We start from the raw sequence: 23,334 nt of genomic DNA on the forward strand, positions 1-23,334 counted from the left end.
CACAATCATATTTTGGAACTGTCTGTTAATAAGTTTTGATCTCTAATTGGTTTTACTGTTGATTTCATGTTTCAGTTTTGATGTTTGTTAAGTTCCTGCTTTCCTGCATTCATTTTAATCCTAGTATATTAAGCTTCAGTTCTTGTTATACCGGTTCACTTCTAATTCTTGTTTTATATTAGTGAGTTTTTATTCTTGTTTAAATATTTTTAGTGTTAGAGTTTTGAATTCTGTTGTCTTGAGTTTATTTCTGTCAGTGTCTGTGACTGTGACGTCTTCTTTTTCCTGTGTTGTGCATTTTTTATTTTTTTTGGTTTTTGCAGCTTTACTTTAAATACCATTTGATTGATTGATTGATTGATTGATTGATTGATAGATATACCTTTATTAGTCCCACAAGGGGAAATTTCATGTCAGTTTTACTTCCTGTCTGTCCTTGATTTCTTGATTGTTTTCACCTGTTTAATTACTTCCACCTGCATCTTATTCCTCGCCTGTTAGCCATCAGTTCTCATAGTGTTTGCAGTCTTTGCTTTGTCACAATCTGTTAATATATCCTCATTTTAACTTTCTGTATTAACCTAAATAAAGTCCTGTTGTTTCTGCATCTTGCTTTTGGGTTCTCTCGGCACCACGCATCGTGACAGCTTAGTCCACTCTTTTTCTTCCTACTGTCTGCTGTATATCTGGCAAAGGGACCGTGCAGCTACTGAACATTACAGGTCAGAGAAAAGGGGAACCATTACTGTTTAGATTCTATCATGCCATCAAGAGGCGATATATGTAGTGATACAGTTGGTGGGTGTATACTGGTAGAAAGAAATCATGTGCTTTCATGAAACCTCTTTTAGTAAGGTTTAAAGCTACTATACAAAACATATTCATGATGGATAAATTCTAACACTTCAGAGAAAAGGACCCAAATGCAGGAACCAAAATAAGAAAAGGCAGGCAGCAGTAGAGTATAAAGCCACCTATTAAATCTGAATTTTCTGAGTTGGTGTTTCAAAAAGTAAGTCATTCAAGGGTCCCCATTTGCTTGAGCCAGAGGGTACCGTGTTGCTTTCATGGACTCTTCTATCCTTTGTCGGTAACACTGGACTGCTGCTATCCCATTCAGTCTGGGGCATCCAATGTCATCCAAGCCTGAGTGCCGAGAGCCTCCGACCAAGCTGCCTTAAGATCTCCAACTTTATCATCATCGGCCTATCTGCTTTGTCACTTTGGCTGTTAAACATCCGGAGGGTCCCTGCCACTGCCACTGACCTATGCCAGTGCAGCATCCTGAGAAATTCTGTCGCCCTACTTTGCCCCCAGGTCGACGCCCTTGAACTGTCCCTCTACTCTGCCCTTCATATAGGTCGATCCCCTCCTCTTCCTGTCCCCCTGGTTGACACCTTGAACTGCTCGTCTGCACTGTCCCGTGGCTGAGTCAACTCTCTGAATCTGCTACTTCAACTTTCCTCCTTCCTGTTTTGGTTTTGACTACTGTTGGAGATTCATTGTAGTTATTTTTACATTCTGAGTTCTGTTGTTTAGGGGTTTTTTTCAGTTCACTGATGTTCTGGTATTTATTACCAGAGATGGGCAGTAACGCGTTACTTGTAACGCGTTACTGTAATCTGATTACTTTTTTCAAGTAACGAGTAATGTAAGGGATTACCATTGCAAAAACGGTAATTAGATTACCGTTACTTTCCCGTAGGAAAGCTGCGTTACTGCGTTACTAAAACCGTGATTTTTTGCAAGAATGTCTCATGACAGTGACGTAAGCGAGTGCGACGTTCGTGACAACAGCTGTCTGCAGATCATAATATATCGAGTGCGGACAGAGTGTAGCATGCAGCGTTTAAAGCGTGGAAGTACTGACCTTATTTTGAGTTTGAATCCATAAAAAGTGACAAAAACATTAGTGTCCGTTGTGCGTGGGAAGAAAACTTCTTTTTACAGTGAAAAAACCCCTAAACTTCCAAGCAAGCACCGAATGCGCTACGACTGTAATGTGAAATTCACAGAGAAACTTGCGGATTCTTCCACTGACCGCTGCAGCACACCTGCACCAGGGTAAACCTCCGCCTACCCCAGTCCTGCTTTACAGGTGAAAATAGAGCAACAGGACCGCTAGTCTTTGATTTTATTTATTTTCTGCTGTGTTTTACTTGCATCTATTTGAAAGAGTGAGTGTAAACACAAAAAAATATTTTATTTTATGTGCTGGAATGTGCAGAAAATAGGTTTAAATGTTAAACAAATTTCTTCCAGTCAGAGAATGTTGCATATAATAAAATTTTTGCTTGATGCATAAAGTTAAAAGATTAAAACTAATAAAACAAGTTTTAAAAAGAGACATTTCCATTTGATTACATTTTGTATGATGAATTATGCAGAAAAAGTAGAATTGGGCTGAAAGATCTATCGCTTTATCACCTATTCAGGTTGCAAATCGTGTTTTTAAAAAGTAACTAAGTAATTAATTACTTTTGAAAACAAGTAATCAGTAAAGTAACGGGATTACTTTTGGGGGGAAGTAATTAGTAACTGATTACTTTTTTCAAGTAACTTGACCAACACTGTTTATTACGTTAGCCTCCTTAGAGTCTTCTTGTTTCTTGTTGTCAAGTGTCCATCTCTGTGTTAGATGTGTCCCTGTTGAGTTACTTGCTGATTTATTTTCTAGCTTTCCATCTCCAGTGTTGTGCATTTAGTTTTACTTTTTCTTCATCCTTAATTAGTGTCACGTGTATCTTGTTTTCCCAGCATTTCCCTGATTCCTATGATTAGCCTTCAGTATGTGTGTAAGCCCCGATTTTCTCCGTTGGTTTTTGGATTTTATTGCCTTTTTTCTGAAATCAGCCTTAATAAAAGTGATTTGTTAATGCTACCAGCGAGACTCACATTTGGATCCTCTTTGCCAAACAATTACAGCTGAAGGTTGTACAACAAATGCAACATGCTACAATTATATATATGTTGTATCATTCTACAATAGCAAAGTACATTAATCTTTACAATTAAAATTCAATTAAAAACAATTAAGTCACAATTTATAATTATATATAATATTCTGATAGAATAGGGTAAAAATACTTGTTGTATCATGAATATTTTTATTGACAATTACACAATTAAACCCTTCTTCACCAAAACCAACCAGTTTCTGAGCTCTACTCAACCCTAAATTACATTTTTTTTATCCTTATATTTATTACAACACAACATCCAGTCACAATCCACCGAAATCAGACATGTAGCCGTTTTCTAAAGATTCAAGTAAACCCAACCAACAACCCTCTTGTGTCTCACAGCGCCTCACCTGCTGCTAAGTAACTAAACACAACCCACAGGGATTTCTGACCTTTGCTTGCCCACGCCAACAGTTGAAAAAGATTCAGTTCAACTGACAAGGCGGGTGGGGTTGAATTTGAAATAACAGAGTGATTCAACACTGCTGGGCACCTGTATTTTGTAGTATCAAACGCATCGACTGTAGCCATCTCATACAAGCAACTATAAGTAGCTCTGTTCAAAAAGAAAAACAGTAAACACAGCTGTCTTTATTCTTCTCTGAGTTTTCGCTGCCTCCCTGCTGTGTGTGCTGCTGCTACTGTTTCTGATGGCTATTATCACAAAGATGAGGTCTCACACTGGCACAAATACTTTTCTGCACTTTCTACCACATAATTATTCAAGGTGCAGGATTGACCATTGGATTAACCATAGCACTAACACATAGCTAAGTAAAAAGAACTGTTCTTTTTAGACTAAAATTCGCATTTTAGTCAAGCGAGGGGAAGAAAGAAAACCATTTCACCTACTGCAATGCTCGGTTCATCATTTATCGCTTACATACAGCACTATGCTGTATGCTTCCTAAACACAGTTAAGTCATTTCCACACATGCAGTGCAGCCTTGCACTTATTTAGACATTACCCAGTGGGGGTGCATGTCAGAACACAACAGTTCAACTCAAACCAGAAAGGAAACTGCCTTTAACCTGCCAGCTCCTTAGAACAAAGTCCATTTGATGGATGCAGCAGAACAACTTTAGACATGTCCCAACCTTTTCTCATCACTGGTTGCTTTATGTAAAAAAAAAAAAAAAAAACTCTCATAGTCCTGCACTGGTTTGTTATCATTGTGCAGTTTCTGCCTGAGTCCAGGAGGAGCTGAGCTTTATATTTCTCTGTGAACGTTCTAACTGCCTGCGTTAACGCCTGTGTCTTTGACATTTTTCCATGTGAGTCTGATACCTGACAACTTTTTTCCTGAGACCTGACGATGTCCTAAAATGTACACCGTACTTCCTCTATTTCTCGTGTGAGCTCCTGTGGCTGAAACATGGATTATGCTGACCCTCTAATGCACTCTGAACAACTACTGCTGTTATAACCTGCGCATTACTTTTCTTAGTTTATATATACTAATGCACAATCTGTACTTTTCAAGCTATTCTAAATATTCTTACTATTTAAACATCTCGCCTCTGTCAGTGCGCCCCAGGGTGGCTGTGGCTACAACGTAGCTTGCCATCACCAGTGTGTGAATGTGTGTGTGAATGGGTGAATGACTGGATATGTAAAGCGCTTTGGGGTCCTTAGGGACTAGAAAAGCGCTATATAAATACAGGCCATTTACCATTTACCATCTTTCAGTATCCTCCTCTGTTTGGACACTACAACCTGGGTTTGCCACTTATCTCTACTTTAATTTTAATAACTGTACAGTACTGTTTTGGTAACTATTGTCCATGATGTAAATATGTAAACATTTTGTGTGCTTCTGTTCTATATCCTGTGTTCTGTTCTGTTTGTATATGTCTTTTTGCTGCCGTTATAAGCAAATTTCCCCTTGTGGGACAATTAAAGGGTTATTGTATTCTATTCTATGCTAACGTGTGGAAAAACAAGCCAGTGGCTTCTCGCTCAGGTAATCTCCTTTGGTACAAACTCTCACTCACCAACTGGACTTTCCTTGTAGAATCTCCCTGTTTGGACTTCTTGGACTAATAGCTCTCTCCTTTCTTCCAGAGTCAGACCAGCTACCCAGAGTGACCTCAGAATCCTCTTTTTAAACTGATAATCCAGTCTCTTTGGGTCTCATGTTTGAGTTCACCATTACTAATGGGCTGATGTGCCCTATGACATAAATATACATAAATGTATATGGATTTTTCTTTTTTTTTCTCCCAAATGACCAACATGACACCCAACAGAAGCAAATTTCCACTCAAGGAGAGAGAAACTAAATTGAAACAGTCATAGTATACATACTTTTTATATGTTTTTAAATCAGGATTTATTTAAACTAACCATCACGCGTACAACACAAGACTCCGTACAGTCAAGCCGTTCTGGTTTTCTTGACAGCGTTCTGGTGAGAGAGCCAATATCACATTATAACGTAAACAACAGGGTGCTTTGTATTTGCCCTTTAAAAAATGAAAATGCAAAATTGGTACAATGTTTTGATTTCATGTCCATTTTTGCCAAGAAACAGTGCTGACATTAGTTTTACTCTCTCCTCTGCAGTCATACAACATAACAGCCCAGAATACGTACTGATATAGAAACTGGCATACTGACAGTAATACAAACAACACCAGTGAAATTTATTCAGATGAGACCTACCCGGGTGCTCTCGAGGAAGACAGCATTCAGAGCAACAACCATTATAGCTGATAAAAAAAATAATAAAATGAACCTTGACATTCAAATCTCTTGTGCCAGACCTTTTGATTCGCAAAGTTTTTCACTGTGTTTTAATAGAAAGTTTAGTAAGTACTTGCGACCTCACTTCAGAGCATCAGTGGCATTTTGTTCTGTCACGTATTTCTCTGGAGAAATGTTCCAGCCCTGTGCAGCACAACTTCATCAGAAGAATATAAAGCACCTTCAGAAAGCATGCTTAAGGTGAGTCTTTGCAGAACATGTGACATCTTGACAGTGACAGTCCAGATGCGTTACTAGAGTCTCTCTTTGTGGAGTTTCCATGTTCTCCCTGTGTCTGCGTGGGTTCTCTGGCTTCCTGACACAGTCCAAAGACATACATAGGGGCCGGAATTACTAGTGATTCTAAACTCACCATAGGTTTGAACACAAACACAGGTTTGCTGTCTGTGTCTATGTGTTAGCCAAAAGACTGGTGAACTGTCCAGGAAGTATAACACCCCCCCCACAACTGGGTTATACTCCTACCCTTAAGAGTAATAAAAAAAAAAAAAAAATCCAGTATCAACACCACTATCTTAAAACCACTGTTTCTGTTGTCTTTTTAAGAGCTTAGCAGTTAGACCTTGTTAAGAATTGGCAATATCTCCCTGAACTCCAGATAAATAATTTCCAACAGATTATATCGGACAGCTTTTCAGAACAAACAACACATTTTGAAATCGTAGCTGCAGCTGGCAGATTTTATTACCCATTTAAGTTAATTTCATTCCCTAATTTGATTGAAAACTGCTTCTCTGGCTGTTAACTGTTTCTCTCATCTTTCCAAGTTTGCTTTAAATATTAATTTGTGGTGAAAATAAATGGACCTAAAGTTGGATGTCCAGGGCAGAAGCTCACCATCATCACCACTGCTATCCTTGGAATCACTACTGCTGGCCAGTGTTGTAGGATGATAACTAATCATTGTGTTAGTCAGACAGACACACTACATCACTACAGAGATCTGTGTAAGAACATAAAGAACCTGTCTACTGAAACCGAATCTGCAGGAAAGGGTAAGATTTTTGGTATTGAAAGCTGTGAGCTTGGTTAAATATTGGAAGGTCAGCCTGAGCGGGAATAAATGAATAAAAGTGTTGAGATGCAAACTCAAAACTAATCCATATAATCTGATAATGATTTTACTTTTTTTAATTTAAGTTATATATTAGTCAACAATGATCAGCACACAGAACATGAAGACTTAGCCCAGATATATGGTGACAGTACCAGAAGTTAACAGATGATAGGCATTCAGTCAAGAGAAACATAGTCTAGTTTACTGGAGGTAAGTCTTCCAAAGCCTAACAGCCACCTATTTTAAATTATTTACCCTTAAATATTCACAGTCTGGTTCCCATAGTGGATGTATTAGTCCTGAACAAGCATTCTGAAATATATTTCATACTTCATGATAGCGTTCCTTAGTTTTGGAGATATGTGTTGTGCTTTATTGTTTAAATTGGTTAGCAAGGCAAACATACATATAATACATCTAAGTTGTAAAAGACAACATAATGACTTCTATGTTTAGGAGAAACCAGTATCAAAAAGTATAGCTTTAGGGTCTTACTGCAGCTGGTTATTTTGTTATTACATAAAACAAGAACATAACCAAGCAGTTCCTGAGCGAGACCTCAGTCTCACCTTCCTACCTCTGGCTAGACACTGGAGAGCTCTGTGATCAAACCCAGCTGCACAAAAAGCACAGGAAGGAGGCAAATCAATATACAACTCCAAGCGGATATGTCCAGCCCCGCTAAACATAGAAATGGAAGGGAAGTGAGTTTTTGTCTGACTTCACCATCAGAGACATTTAACTCTGTGGCTGTGTGTTTGAATGACTCAGAACCAGCTTCCTCCATCTTTGTTCTCTGTCACAAATGCATACAGTTTTGTGGAATATTAAGAAATTATAAACTTGAATAATGTCTAGCCACAAACAAAATACTTTGTAAGCAGCAAATATTAGGTGCGAGATGAGTGTTTTGATGCTATAGTTGCTATTTATCCAAAAAATATAACCGACTTCCTCCCAAAGGGCAATTCATATTGTTCATATTGTTACCATTTTCAGTTTTTGTGGAAAAGTTAAAAAAAGAAAGAAAGAAAAATACGAGTCAGAAAGACTTTAGTACAATCGTGTGAACACTTCTATGTTTAACTGGGGTTAAACCTTTGAGTTCGGGGAAAAATGGCCTCCTCCAGTGACACAAACTTCAGGCTATATTCAGACTTTCAGATATTTTCATGTCCCTCTAGTAATAAAGATTATAAATATCAAAAGTGGTTCCTAGTTTTATTATAAGCTTTATGCTTCCTTTTTCACAAGATGATGGCTCAAGATCACCATCAGTACCAGAGGCTGTTGGACTTGCTCAAAAAATTTTCTCTTCCCCAACTTGAAAACAGATGGTTTGCTGATTTTCTACCACTTTCTGATCTGTTCTAAACAAAGAGTCAGTGGGAACAATGAAAGACAGATAAATGCTATTGGACTGCTTTTGTCTGGCATGAAGAAAAAGAAAGTATTACCAGCTGAGCAGTGCATCTGATAAGAACAGTGCTGGCAATTCATTCTGCGAGGTCAATACTCCCCTCATGTGATACAATTACCTGCTTTTCCTGTTTTGCTTTACCCTCTTCTTCTCCTCCACCATATTTAGCCACTTGACAGACAAGTTGATCTGAGCTAGAGGGTCAAAATCCCTTTTTCCATCTTCTAAGAAAGCGCAACTTCTCTGTTCACTTCAAAATCCATTTCCACCTAACAATCATACAATTGTACAATCAGAAGTAGTTAATGGGTCATGATTCTGTGTATAAAGTATTTTTGTGCTTTTTTTTTTTTCTTTGCCAGCTAACACACTCTACAAAACTCACAGCCTTTAAACAACACTTTTAGCAACACTTCAGGTATCCACTGAGTAATACTGTTATGTTACTTGAGTCATGAGAGCCACAGTTACAAAATCGTACTCTGCTATTTCAGGTAAGTTGCAAAAGATCTAGACTATGCTTCTGGCTGATTAACCTCATTGTGACTCACATACAAATCCCTCTAGGCTTCTGCTCTCTGTCTCATCTGAGCTAGACATGAGCTTGAGGCAGAGGACCTCCCAACAGTGGTCCCTGCAGCGAGGCACTCCAAACTCCCCTTGCAGAGGAGCTCAGCAAGGCCACGGCACAGTCCATTATCTCCCAAAAGGAGTCATTATCCAAAGTCCTGCTGAGATGGAGAGAGCAGGCAGAGGACCACAGAGAGGCCAGGACTCATGGAGTTCTCTGCTTCCTGTGGTTTCAGACTTTCTGCTCAGATATTGATGGATTACGGCACAAACACTGGTCTTACAGAATTTTTTTGGACCGCCTGCTGCTCCCACAAAGCAACATGAAGACCAGATAAAGGCTCTTGCTCCCTTCTTTGGTCAAATCAGAGAGAAATCAAAGATGAAGATATGTGGAATGTAGACAAAGGTTTGTTTTTCCCAAAAGTAACATGGAAAAATTGGCAGGGACTTACTTTACTCTTTCAAAAAGTGCTTCAGTCAGTGGTTTTGTTTGCAAAGAACAGTTAGCCTGATCTCACAAATATTATCGTGGCTAAATGGACATACTGTAGGCTGTTAGAATGCCTTAAACCAACAGACTCCTTGTAGAATTAAATTTTCAACCACCACAGGGGTCTTCCTGTATTGTCTACTACTTGTCTTATTTCAGTGTGTAGAGTTTGTATCGGCTCATGTTTCATATTACAATGCAACAAAGAAGAGAAAAAAGGACACACTAGGAGATTCAAACTAAGATACAAAGTCAGATGGATATTTGTACACAGAAAAAGAACTTCCATAGTCATCATTAAGAAACAGTTTAAAACAGTTCTGATAACACCAAAGAGCTGAATGCAGTGTTTTCCCCACACAGCTTAAAGGATGTTAATGTAAGCTGCTGGCAGATCCAGCTGGTAAACATTTGGGATATCTGATTTTAAACTGCTCTTAATACTACTGAACAAGGTAATATATTTTATGCATACACTACTGCTAAAAGGCATTTGCTTGTTCCAGTGCTTGCTTCCACTCTGCTGTAAGCACATGGAACTCTGGGCCAAATCAACGCTGCAGGTTTTTTTTGGCTCTTTGACTTCAGAATCAGTAAAAATCTAAACAAACCAAGATGCATTACAGCAGCTGCCATCCACTGAACTGAGCTAGACAAGTCACTCTAACTGAGCTTCTATTGTATTAAAGGGACTTCAGTCTGGTGGTTTGCATTCTTGTCATTTTTTCTTAGCCGTTTGGCCCTTTCAGGGCTGCAGGGTAGCAGAGCTGAAACCAACGCTAACACATAGAAACATACAGTCATTCACACTCACATTTATACCTACAACCAATTTAAAACCACTAGTTAACCTATGAACCTGGTAAACACCAGACGCCAGGGAAAAATTAATATTCCACAACTGGTTATGACGGGGTGCTAGAGTTTATGAACAGTGGCTGTGAAATCAATTGCTAAAGATCCAGTCACACAAGTCAGTTACTCACTGGTAACCAACTGTTGGTGAAAAAAAATGTTCTCATTGCCTAACTGGCTGGCGAGTTGTCGTGGGAGGTTCCTTGCTGTCACTAGATGAAACTGACTGCAAAGAGGTAATATGGTAATGCACCAAAATGTCGCTTGTTATTGATTTGGTTACTATCAGATTGCGTCAGTTGATACAAGTTTGTATGGACAATAACTTCACTGCTACCAATCACCAACTACTTGCTAAATGCTAGTGAAACTGAAGAGTGCAACTCAAATGGAGTCTGTTCACCTTCAAAGTAAAAGTGGTGGCTTACTACTAGAACCAAAAAGGTACCACTATTACTCTGAAGGTAAATGTTCTCTTCCCAGTTTGCATCACACTTTTTCAATTTTCACCAAATTCAATGCAAACCACAGGTGACTTTGACAATCTGCTAGCGACAACGTCACAACAACATTTTTGATCTAGCACCCTTTTTGTAACCAGTTCCACCAAGGGACTAGAGATGGCACGATACCACTTTTTTATGTCCGATACCGATATCATAAATTTGGATATCTGCCGATACCGATATGAATCCGATATAGTGTGTTTTTTAATCAATAAAACTGTTTTTTTTTAATATCTTGCTGCATTTTGTATAAGTTCATACTCAAGTTTAAATAAACAACAACACTAAAGCTGTTATACCTGTATGTAAAAAATACACTGCACCCAAAATATTTCATAGTTCAGCAATACTGATCAATCTAATAAACTTAAACCTACTTCATCCTCCCTATTCTGGTATTTTAAAGAGTACTTAGCAGAAATATTAAGCAACCTAATTAATAGGGTTGCAAACTCCCAGCAAAAAAAAAATAGAGAACCACCCCCCCACCCTCCACCTCATGATGCTTAATCGATGTAATCAACTTTAATTTGATGCAGTGTGAAAAAAAATGCACAGAAATAAATTATTTTTCAAGAATAATTAAATAGATTCAACATCTTTCTTCAACAGAATTGCAGACTGCACAGATGGTACTTTCCCAAAGGAAAAAGTACTATAGCTTACTAGGGTATATTAGACTTAACAGTTACTATATACAGTAATGGACTTCTATACATTTTACATCAGATTAAAACTTTGAGTGTAAGATTCAGACAATTATTTATTAAAAGCTAGACATTTTAAATGAGAATAAGAAAGAAAAGTATGTCTTTGTGCCCCCTTTTCCCTGTTAATGCCCTATCGGCCCCCCTGGCTAAACTTTGCTAGATCCGCCCCTGCACAGTTACCAGCCGTCAGCTGCGTAGAAAAGGATCCTGGTCTAGAAAGTAATATTAATTAAATTCTAACAACAGCTTATCAAGCTTAAACGTGCTGCTGTTGTTCAGCCGCTGGTTTCCTCTTTCTGGTGCAAAGTGGACCAAAAACAAAGAAGAGAGACGGACTCGCGACAGAAAAGCCGATCAGCTGATCATTAAGCAGTTTTACGATTGAAGTAGGAGCAGGAAGGTGAGGGAGAAGAGGCACTCGCTCCATATATCGGTTGTTAAGCTTAACGTGGGAATGCTTTATAAACATTCAGAGATGAACTTACACACTTGCTTTACTTCTCTCTGGGATAACTTCCTCGGAGATGAAATGCTGGTTTTGTAGCGAGGCTACAAATACACACAGCCGCTCAATCACGTGATGCATACTGCTCCGACGTGCTACGGTTATGAGCCGAGTTACGCCATGTCGCAAGTTTTGTGAGGTGTTTTTTTTAATATTTAATGGATCGGATTACATTTTTTATTTCTCGCCGATATCCGATCCAGTAATTTAGGTCAGTATCGGACCAATACCAATACGTAATATCGGATCGGTCCATATCTACCAGGGACAGCCACCAATCACTCACCAAGGATTAGACACATTTTTCCCTAGCAACCAGAGATTACCAGCAGGCCATCTACGCCTGTGTAACTGAGGCCTAACATTGCAACCAATCACCAACTACTTGCTAAATGCTAGTGAAACTGAAGAGTGCAACTCAAATGGAGTCTGTTCACCTTCAAAGTAAAAGTGGTGGCTTACTACTAGAACCAAAAAGGTACCACTATTACTCTGAAGGTAAATGTTCTCTTCTCAGTTTGCATCACACTTTTTCAAGTTTCACCAAATTCAATGCAAACCACAGGTGACTTTGACAATCTGCTAGCGACAACGTCACAACAACATTTTTGATCTAGCACCCTTTTTGTAACCAGTTCCACTCAGGGACAGCCACCAATCACTCACCAAGGATTAGACACATTTTTCCCTAGCAATCAGAGATTACCTGCAGGCCATCTAGGGCTGTGTAACTGAGGCCTAACATGAGACATAATTATACAGGGCTCTCTATATCATATAGCCCGACGGGCGGGGCTGAGATAGATTTTGGTCGCCCGACCGGAGATATCGCTAGCCCCGGGATGTCGGGCTAGCGATTTTGCGAGCCCTGCTATAGAGAACCCATACAGGCACAGAAAGAATGTATAAACTATACACAAAAAGGAATCCACTAGCCCGCTCTGGATTCAAACCCTCGACCTTGTTGTTGTGGGATGGCAATGCTAACGCCTACTTTAAAAAACAGTGGTTGAAAGTAATTCAATGAGTAATCAATTCAGTTTTATTTATAGAAATCCAAATCACAACAAACATCATCTCAGGATGATATAAGGTAAAGAGAATAAAAGATAATTTAATGTTGTTTGTTATTTTTAACAGGATGAACTAAACTGTATTTATTTCCATTGGCTTGGGTTATTTTAAAACTCTTTAGTTTTTCAAAATATACAAGAAAAATACCACAACACACCCTGCATAATATGCTGGGATATGGCAATGCTGGGATGGCAGCCTTCACTGGTTGTTGTGTAAATTCACATCAGCTGTTCATATAAGCTCCTTATTAAAATGCCTGAGGGAGAGGAAAGCAGCAGAGAAGCAGTACTTAATGGTCACCGCACAGGATTTCTGGTGCTGCAAGCTCAAAGAGCAGCTTCCTGTCGCGTCTATAGCCAGAGGCAAAGCTGGCAGAAAGGCCCAATATCAGCCCCCGAGCACAGACCAGTGCTAAGCTTTAGAAGTCCACTAAAATGGAGAGCAGGTTTACCTCCAGGTGAGAAAACAAATGAATGTTCAACTACAACTGAAGGATTTTCACTACACTAAAGCTTAAATAATCACTGAGGTGAGACCGTAACTCCCTGTTCTCACTACAAACTGGAAACTGTGATGTTTCACGTAACAGAGGAAACAAGCAATAATTCAGCAATAAATAAGGAATGACACATGCATCAACTTTCCTGAAATATGTAAAGTGTTGAACTGATAAAGAAAAGAAATGTTTTCATGGATGCACAGCACATCTGCAGTAATGACTGAGCTCAGGTTCAGTTATAAAGGCCACAACAAACTCAACTTCTTTGTCTTTGGTAATGAAGTTCAATGTTAGATAACCATCAGCTGCAGTGGCAGCCCTGCAGTCCTCCGTTCCACCCCATATATCCCTCTGTCAGCAGAACTCGGACTACAGATGAGTAACTTTGCTTTGCTTGTTGCCTTTCAGCTTTGCTGCCTCTAACTAAAGAAACAGATGTGACTTGCACTGGCTTCCCTAATCCCACATGCTCTCTATCTGCCCCATCGAAAGCATCGACTTAGCCTGATTTGCAGGGCCACAGTCATGCTGGGTTCTCTTTTTTGAGCAGAGAACACAGAGACAGGTTGTTCCTTCCTTTACTACAGCGATCAATGCTCGGTATGGTTAAGAGGAGCAAATCAATTGGTTTAATAGAAAGAGCTGTCACTGTGCTGCTGAAAGGCATTTAGCCACACTGGTGAGTACAGTTATGTCAAGGCCATTTTGTTTTTAAATCAAACAGTGGATTTTTTGTTTCTTTTCAGAATAAAACTTTTTCAGTATAGTAATAAAATGGAAATTCAACACTAAGCAACAAACCATAGACAAAGTACTGAAGTGCGGAACAACAGGTGCAGCCAAAGCTTTCAGTCGTGTTAAGTGATTAGTCTCATTCAGCGCTCGGTGAAAGTAGGGCTGACGGTTCAGAGCATTCATTCACACAGCATTCATATTGCATTTAAACATATTGCTTACATCCCAGTTTGGAGAGTTTGCCTCATTCTCTTTGAAAACCACTCAGGTTCTCAGGTGTCAGTTTAGGTCACTGGTCAAGCAGGTGACCACATGTTACATGGCTGAACTGTAGCAGGCCTTTGCTACATGCCCTCTCCCGCTCTCTCTTCCCCTCTTTCCTGCCCACTTTTCACTACTGAACTAGCAAATAAAGATAATAAAAAAAGACCCTTGTTCTGGGTACAGACCGTGATTGGTATGAATACACCTCTGTGACAAGCGGCAAAGCATGTCAAGTACAAAGCATGGCAAATTGCCCAAACAGGCTACATATTACTGCAATGAGAACCAAATCTAGAGGGAATAAAAAACAACTTATCGCAAAAAAATGTTTTCAGAGTTTTCACAGTGTTTTCACAGTGTTGAGAATTTTTAGGTTAAATCACATCAGTGTGCCTCGGCTTGCCCAAGTGTCTTTCAGCAACAGAGCCCAAGGTTGTCCATTTTTGACCTTACATTTTTACTTTCAGTTGTTATTGACAAAATTCTGGGATATTTTCAAGTGGAAATTTCGAATAATAAGCTAGTGTTTGAGAGGTTAAAAACTGACTAAGAGATAAAAATATGGGAAGAAGGAAGCCACAACAGGACCCAATTTTATCACACAGAGTAAGCATGTCAGTAATTTTCTGTTCAGTGTAAATCAAATGTGACTGAATCTACACATAAATTGTGGAGATGAGTCTGAGGTCCTGGGAGTGGTTTGAGAATTCCCAAATGATATTTTGTTACTCTTTATGGTTTCATGACTGAGGGTCAAGCAGAAATGCAAAGTTTAAATTGCACACGCTAAAGTGCCCAAGGGCTAATCGCAGTGATGTGGATATGAAAAAGTGCAAATGAATGCAAATGAGGACATAGCAGCAGAAAAGCCTTCTTGTCCTGCTCCCTGGGTAAATCCATCTAAAAAAAACAATAAATGTGAATGTTGTTCATTTATATTCTGTTATATCTAATACATCAGTAGGACAGATTGGTTATGAATGAGACTGTGGCTCACCCTGTTTGTATTGAATACACTCTGATCTCATTCTGATGGTTTAAGCGATGTGTTGTCTACAAGTGAAGCAGACAGAAACCAACAAGGGGAAGAAAATATCAGCTACAAACGTCTCTAACAAGACTTATGTGGGAAAAGCCTGAATGGGATTAGAGTATTGATTTTTATCTACTTCAGTGAAGCCATAACAGCCCACAGGGAGCACTCAGACGCCGAGCACGGACACACATATTGTTCCTTCCTTTTGCCCTTATTTGTTTTTTGTTCCATTTGTCTTTAGCTATTAAAAGTTTACAAGAAACAAACAGAAGACAAGATGAATGTCTGCAGCCGGTTTCCAACAGTGTAAAGGAGTTTCTGTGCCATTAGAGGTTAAAATAAGATAAATGTTAGCATTGGCTAATGATGTGCTGGCAGCCTAACCTGTTTGTCTCCCTCCTTTTCACTCAGTGCATGCCTTTCAGTACACATGATACTGAAATAATGGCACTTTATGTCAAGTGGGAGTAAACTGGCTTCCTAATTCACAACAGCGAGCGTGTTCGATGACTCAGATTTTTCTGCTAGCTCCAATATATCAAATGCATAAAAAGAAAAACAATTAGACACCTCACATTAACTAAAATCCCTGATCAAGGGAATTAAATGCAAAATTAAAACTTTATGTGGCTCTCTGCGTACTCAGAGTGTTGTTTAACATTCACACTACCAAATCCACAACTGCACAAGCCTCTTAAGTTTCCTGATGTTGTAAACTCATCTTAGTGGCAAATGACAAGCTTTTCCATCTCTAACTTCAATCCCACATGACATGAACACAGCACAAGTGAGTAAATCAGAAAGCATTAGTGTTCTGATGTTAGATGTTCTCTCAGCATGATATGAAATGAAATTTGTTTTGCATCAAGAAAACTTACTTCAGCTTTTTTACAAAGGAAATACATTTTGCCAAACACCACCACAAAGAGATTCATATATCTAAATTACATAAAAATTGGAAACACACTATATTAATGCACAAATATTCCCCATTAACTTGTTGCTTACTTAGTTGCATATGTTTTCATTAGATGTCCTAAGTTTTACCTCGAGCATTTGTTTGATTTCTACTTAACACATTTTTTTAACCATTTTTTCTCCTTTTTTTATGCAAAACATGATTAAGAAAGTACAGTATTGATATTTGTGTACCGAAAGTGTGATCTTAATAGGTTTCATTTTGTATTGCCATTATGTGTAGAAGCACGAAAGGTTCTTTCCTCTCCCCTTGTAGCTATCACCTGTTTGCTATCACCTGTTTGCTTTCCTGTGCTCTCTGCTATTTTCCTTGTGTTCCCATTCTGTTTTTTAGGGTTTGTTAGTATCCTGATTACCTTCATTCTGGATATCCTGCCATTGTCCTGTAGTGCTTTTTGTTGTCTTTGATAATTTCAGTGAATTATTATTATCCACCTCCATGGTATCCTGCATTCAGGGCTGCTTTCACTCTTCCAACATGGGTCATTGGAGTCTAATCGCCAAATACATTAATTCCTCTATCTCGATAAATAATGTTCAATTCTTCCAAGTGATCTCTCCTTATTGAATTAGAGGTCTGGCACTTGGTAAAAACAGCTTTTACTCAGTAACCTCCCAGTGACCGCTTAATGAGTTCAGTGTGTGGATCCTTGGATGAAAAATATAAAAACTCAGTTTTTCTTTCTTAAGTAACTCTTTTCATAAATGTACAACTTTAATGTCTAAAATTCAGAGTTATAAATTGTATCATTATTATTATTTTAATCTTCACTGTCACTAATATTTCCCTACTGTTTAGCTGTTAAATTGAAAAATAGATGGGAAGCCTTTTTGTCATAGACACTACTGTATATAAAATGGACTGAGCCACTGTGACATCACCCCCTAGTTTTGAATCAGCATTTTTGCCCCTGAAATGTTAGCTTTGTGAAGACAAAAGTCATGCTGCATCTACTAAGACTAAATTTTCACTGAGTAAGACTTAAGCTCAGATTTCTTTGACTATAATATTAGACAGATAAGTCCATTAAAAGGCTTCAACAGGTACCAACAGCACAGACGTGGCAGTAATATCCAGTTTATTCACTAATGTGTTTAATTTATTTAATTTATTTGGGACAGTGCATACATGTAAAAAAAGAAATTGCATGAATGTAAACATACCAGATTATAGCCGAAGGCTAATTTCCATCTGTTGTCCAAAAAACATATTAAAAATGGACAAATAATTCATAAAAAAAGTTAATAATTCATACATAATAAGAACTCCATCACCAAACTCACACATACACACCAAGGGGCGATCATGGCTCAAGAGTTGGGAGTTTGCCTTGTAATCGGAAGGTTGCCGGTTCGAGCCCCGGCTTGGACAGTCTCGGTCGTTGTGTCCTTGGGCAAGACACTTCACCCGTTGCCTACTGGTGGTGGTCAGAGGGCCCGGTGGCGCCAGTGTCCGGCAGCCTCGCCTCTGTCAGTGCGCCCCAGGGTGGCTGTGGCTACAATGTAGCTTGCCATCACCAGTGTGTGAATGGGTGGATGACAGGTTGTGTAAAGCGCTTTGGGGTCCTTAGGGACTAGAAAGCGCTATACAAATACAGGCCATTTACCATTCTATTGTACCGGGACGGCTGTTGGTAAAATGAGCCACAGCCCGCACTGCAGCATCCAGGTGGATGAGTTAAAAATTTGCACCAGTCAGAGTTGTTATGAAGGGGAAAATATTCAGACAGGCCAAATCATTCTTAGAGCCAGACAGTAAACAAGTGGTTTTAATGTGAAAGGGAACTTGCTCAGTTTTAAAGCCACTATATGAACTTCAAATTTTTATAATTGGCACCGGCTACAGCCAAAGAGGTAGATTTCTCTGTTCAGTAAAAGGGAACTGAATACGTCAGGCAGTTGATGATCAATTCTAATCACTGGCTCTCATCTACTCCGCTGCAACAGTGGGAATGGAACAGAGAAATCAATGCAAGCATCAATAACAGGAGAGCCGAGATTGGGAACCTTACACTGATGACTGAATGCAAAAACATAAAAAACATTAACGCAGGCTGGCAATCCACAAATCTACACATAAAGCATGCTTATGTGGTAATGTTTACTTCATGGTTTTGAGTGCCGTTTAATCCCTTAGAGAAACTGAGCTGCCATATCTTCATCACTCAGGGGATTTTGAAATCAGTATGAATTTGATGCTGAACATGTGGCTTTTCTTCTCACACATGCAGAAGGAATGAATGGTTTTGTGAACGTATTATGTAGAGAGATGCTGGATATGTTGAGTCCAAATACAATGAAAAAGTTTTAAACGAATTTGCAACATTGAAGCTTTTTTTTTAATGACAGTCACTTCTTCTCACTTAAAGGACTACCAACCAAGAGAAAAGCCAAAATGTCAATGGACTGATTTTAAATTCCAAAAGCCTGTCAGCAGTATGAGCATTAGCAGCCTTCCTCTGTTGTCATTTTATAATTCACAGGAAAGAAAAAGAGAACCTCCTTGACACTACTGGAAGCTTGCTGCATAAACATTCGTCTTGTCTCTTATTAGAGGTGAGGCGCATCGAAGCGTTTGCCAATGACTGACGGGCAGGAAGCCAGTGTTGCTGTGCTCTTCACTCAATACATGCCTTCTACATACGATTGTCAAATAAAGGCACCTCAATGCCAAGTAGGAGTGAAAAACAGTTTTTAAATTTACAACATCCTCCATGTTTATAACTTTACAACAATGCTGAATTGTAATGGAAGTGCCTGAAAGGGCAAGCAGATGCCTCACGCCAGCCACACACCCCTATTATTTTATTTTTTGTACACAGCCTCTCAGGTGTCGAAGCCTTAAAATAATAATAATGCATGCCATGTTGTTTTCTTTTAAATAGAGTACAGTACAGACACTACACCAACCAGGATCATCATGGTTTTAAAAGACAAAGCACTTTCATACTGCCACTCAAAAAGAATAGTCATAAATATAATTTTACGATCTGGTAGATGCTCCTTATTGTTCTTCATATGACAATCCAACAAATCAGTTCCTCTTAATATTAATCAGTGATGAGGGATTCAAATCTGACTGCCAGGAAGCTCATGCTGAAGCACGTATAATCCCACAATGAAAGCATCTACATTTGTTCATCATAAAGAAAACTCTGTTCCACTACACTAAACCAAGCTAAGCACAGAAGAAATCAATAACCACACAGTGAAGATGATTAACTTTGAATGCCAGGCTGTTGCACATCTCATTGTTTTACGTGTTGAAATAAAGCAATAGTGCTGAAATCGTCCTGTCACCCAACAAACTTTGTCTTGCGATCTTTTAGGTGCCTTGGCTCTGTCCATGGTGCTGAACCTGAGCAACGCTTGTACGCTCTCCATGGTGCTGAACCTGGGAACACCTGGGATTCTTTACTCTGTTTTTTTTTTTTAGATAGTGGCAAAAGAATGTGTCTTATGGATATTCTCAATAGTTTTCTAGGAGTTTGTTTTTCATATTGCCCACTTTTAAAGTCGCCTATATGAACATTTTCTCTGTTCCAGATTTCCCGTTCTCAACCAGCCCACTGAAATTACACTCTGTCCACACTTTACAAGGCTTTAAAGTAAGGATAGGGTTGCTTTGTAATCTCACTCCTCTTCAAATTCTACCGCACGTCTTACTCTTTTGAGTAAATGACGGCTACCTTAAGCAACACTGTGCTACACTGTGTTGGGCAATTTCACGTCTCACTTCATTATCCTGAATCTGATCCTGATTTTTCAACATATATGGAAGATTGCATTACAGATTTTCCTTACTTGAAGTGAATTCGTATGTGTTTTCTGTAGTTTAAAAGTCTCCTGTATGAGAGTGTGGTCTTTGTTTCAGATGTCCAAGTCTCAACGAGAATGAACCGAAGCTATACCGTCTCTCTGCTTGTCTTTTAAACCGAGAACTAGCGGACACAGTGTGAGGAAACACGATGCATGTATGTTTTTTAAGACTGCTTTTGAAGTCCCAGCACCCTTGCGTGACACGGGGAGCGTTAAAGCCGAGCTTCTCTTACCTGTATCGGTGCATCCACTGTGTTAAGAGAGTTGTCAAACACTCGGTCCCTGTACAAAGACCACAACCCGACGTTAGGGAGGAATAACAAAGCCGCTATGAGCAGCCCGGCGAACTGCAGCAGCCTCTTCTCCTTCCGCCTCATCTCTGCGGGAGAAAGCGCGCGAGGTAACGGCAGTGCGAACAGCAGGGTCCCGTCTAACCACTTTTCCAAGCGGAGACAACTTTCGCTCTGACTCGAGGAGCGAGCTGCTTTTAAGCTAACTCTAATACCCCACCAGCCGGGACATCCGGGTAAGAGTTTCAAAATAAAAGCCCACGACTTACGAAACGCTTTCACTTTGGTCGAACGACAAAAGCTAACTTTCAAAGAGCGACGAATGGTGGTATTTGAAGCCTGTGTTAAATGAATCCCTTCTCTTTTATTATACTCTGTCTTGAAAGTCAAACCACTTTCAAGAGTTCAGCGTCAGAATGCTATATTTCTCTTTCCAGTTCATTCCATCTCTCAAAGATGCACTCACAGCACTACATTAAAGGTCACATTCTGGGATCTGAAAACGGTCATGTAGACGGGTTCTTGTGCTTTTGTAGTTTCCTGTGTGAAACGTGGACACAGGCATTTTATATCTGACATTGAAGCCAAATCACATCTTTAGTTTGTAAGCAGTAGATGTGAATATGACCTGACATTTAATGAATATTTATGTCAGGAGTCATTCAAGCTTGAGCACAAATGTTATTTTTCTCTACAAAAGTCATACTTTTTAGTGGAAAAACATAGATGCTAGAGCAGCTTGAGGAAACGTTTACTGCCTCAAAAGTTTCATCTTTTTATTTATTTTTTGGACTTTTTTTTTTTCTTCTTTTGGACAATTGTTCCTGCAAGCTGAAAAATAGGGGCTTGACTGGTGTTGAAAAAAAAATCCACCAAATTGCACAGTGTGAACACTCTCTGTGTGCGGTGTAGAATTACACAGCAGGAAGTCACACAGAAAATGTTCCACCTTGCATTTCTGAATGCCCCAATCGACTAAGCTTTCTTCTGACATTTCGTCCAGACTCTGCAATCTTTATGAATCGCTGCATTTTTAATGAGATATGTAGAAATATTTTCTTTGTATTTCATTTTTAAGTTTATGAGTATTATATTTAATTGGTCATCAAGGTTAACAGAAGTACAGCAATCGGAGTCAGTAGGTATTTTCCATACAGTAGATCTGAATGTAGCAGAGCAGTAAACAATTAGCTTAATTCTTATTGACTGGATTGATGCTTTTGTTTTGAAAGTCTAATTAGCGATTTTCCAGTGGTTTCCTGCTCATCTCTAAAACATGCTACACTTTATTAACCACTGCTTGGTGGGAAACCCCAGTTGCTCATGTTTGACTGTGTTTTAATAATTAGGTATGCAATAAAACATAAAACAAAAAATAAAACATTAACAGCCATTTCAATTCTTCTTTTTGATAAACGCAGCAGCTTCTTTTTCTCACAGTGACCCTCTTATGTCCAGCCTGCTGAATTCACCCAGCAAATACACTGGAAAGTCACACTAAAAGGGGAGCACAGCCTTTAAGACTCATGTTAGGATGTTCTTCAAAGAAAATGGAAACTAAAGACCAGTACTGACAGTAGTGAAGGATTTTTTTTTTTATTCTATATCACTGGAGTGGCTATAAATAGAAAGTCACTTCAGGCATATTTCATGTTCACATGTCATGTATTACATAGAAAATGACTAAAGCCTGGGGCAGGGTTCAGGTCATGTTCATGGTTTCGTAAAAGTGTGAAATGGCAGATGAAAAGGAAAAAGAAATGCATAGTGTTAACACGTAGGGTGACTTCATGTTACACTGTTACACTATTTCATGGTATCATTTTTACTTGCTTCTGCTTTCCAACATGTACTGTGTTTTTGTCATTTTAAAGTCATGTTAATTCTATCAATCAAACAATAGAAACACAGGGCTGCTGCTATTTCAGTAATTTCCTTTGCATCTCTTCTCTTATTCTTTCTTCCATTTATCCTTTTTTCTTAGTGCTGCATTTGCAGACAGAGGAAGTCAATGTACATAATTAATGCACTATGAACATGTCACTCCCTCATCAATTTTCATTAATTAACACAAATGATCATCAAGCCTGGCATGGTAATGAGACATTCCACCAGGCTATTCTAGTTGAAGTCATGCAGAAGGTGCAGCAGGACTTTTTTTTTTTTTTTTTTTTTACCAATTACAGCAACCACAATCAAGAAACATGATCCCAGATCACTTTATGAAGCCGCATGAGATGAAATTAGATGAGATGTGATGAGATCTTGACACTCTGTATTTATCAAATATCCTGTATGATCCCATATTTAACTGTTTTGGTCTAATCAAACTAAAATGAGAGCACATTGCCTGTATTTTACAATCTTCTTTAGCCCTTTGAAACCTGAACCATAAAATAACTGCCAGAAATCCTTAATTTCTTGATAATGGAGTTTTTGTTGAACCTTTAGACAAAATATATAATAATACATCAAATTTTAATCTGCATATATGAGTTTTAATTTGTATCACAATTGCTACATAAGCCATATTTTTGCAATTTAGTTATTAAAAAGGTGTCATGCAATCTACATAATTTTTTAAAGGGTAAAAAGCAATGCAGAAGTCACAAAAACTCACAAAAAACACATGTATCAAATACGATACGCTGGGCTTTAAAGGGCTAGACACTTTTAGCCATTAGAGTATTACAAAAGTAATAGAGGGTTACCTTTTCATGTTCATACACTGTGGACATATTACTTCAGTAACCATCTATGACCATAAACTTCACTGTGTAGATAGCAAAT

At 38.8% G+C, this 23,334-nt stretch overlaps 1 protein-coding gene across 1 annotated transcript in view; it reads right to left on the minus strand.

The window, feature by feature from the left end:
• Positions 1-20,737, minus strand: part of LOC100711140 (polypeptide N-acetylgalactosaminyltransferase 10) — a 92,156-nt gene extending 71,419 nt beyond the window's left edge. Inside the window, exon 1 of the mRNA XM_003453950.5 lies at positions 20,488-20,737. Within this exon, the coding sequence (XP_003453998.1) occupies positions 20,488-20,631 (144 nt within the window). The 5' untranslated portion in view covers positions 20,632-20,737. The remainder of the gene's footprint in view (positions 1-20,487) is intronic.
• Positions 20,738-23,334: the final 2,597 nt, after the last annotated feature.

Source organism: Oreochromis niloticus, linkage group LG10, assembly GCF_001858045.2.
Source record: "Oreochromis niloticus isolate F11D_XX linkage group LG10, O_niloticus_UMD_NMBU, whole genome shotgun sequence".
NCBI classification, from domain to species: domain Eukaryota; kingdom Metazoa; phylum Chordata; class Actinopteri; order Cichliformes; family Cichlidae; genus Oreochromis; species Oreochromis niloticus.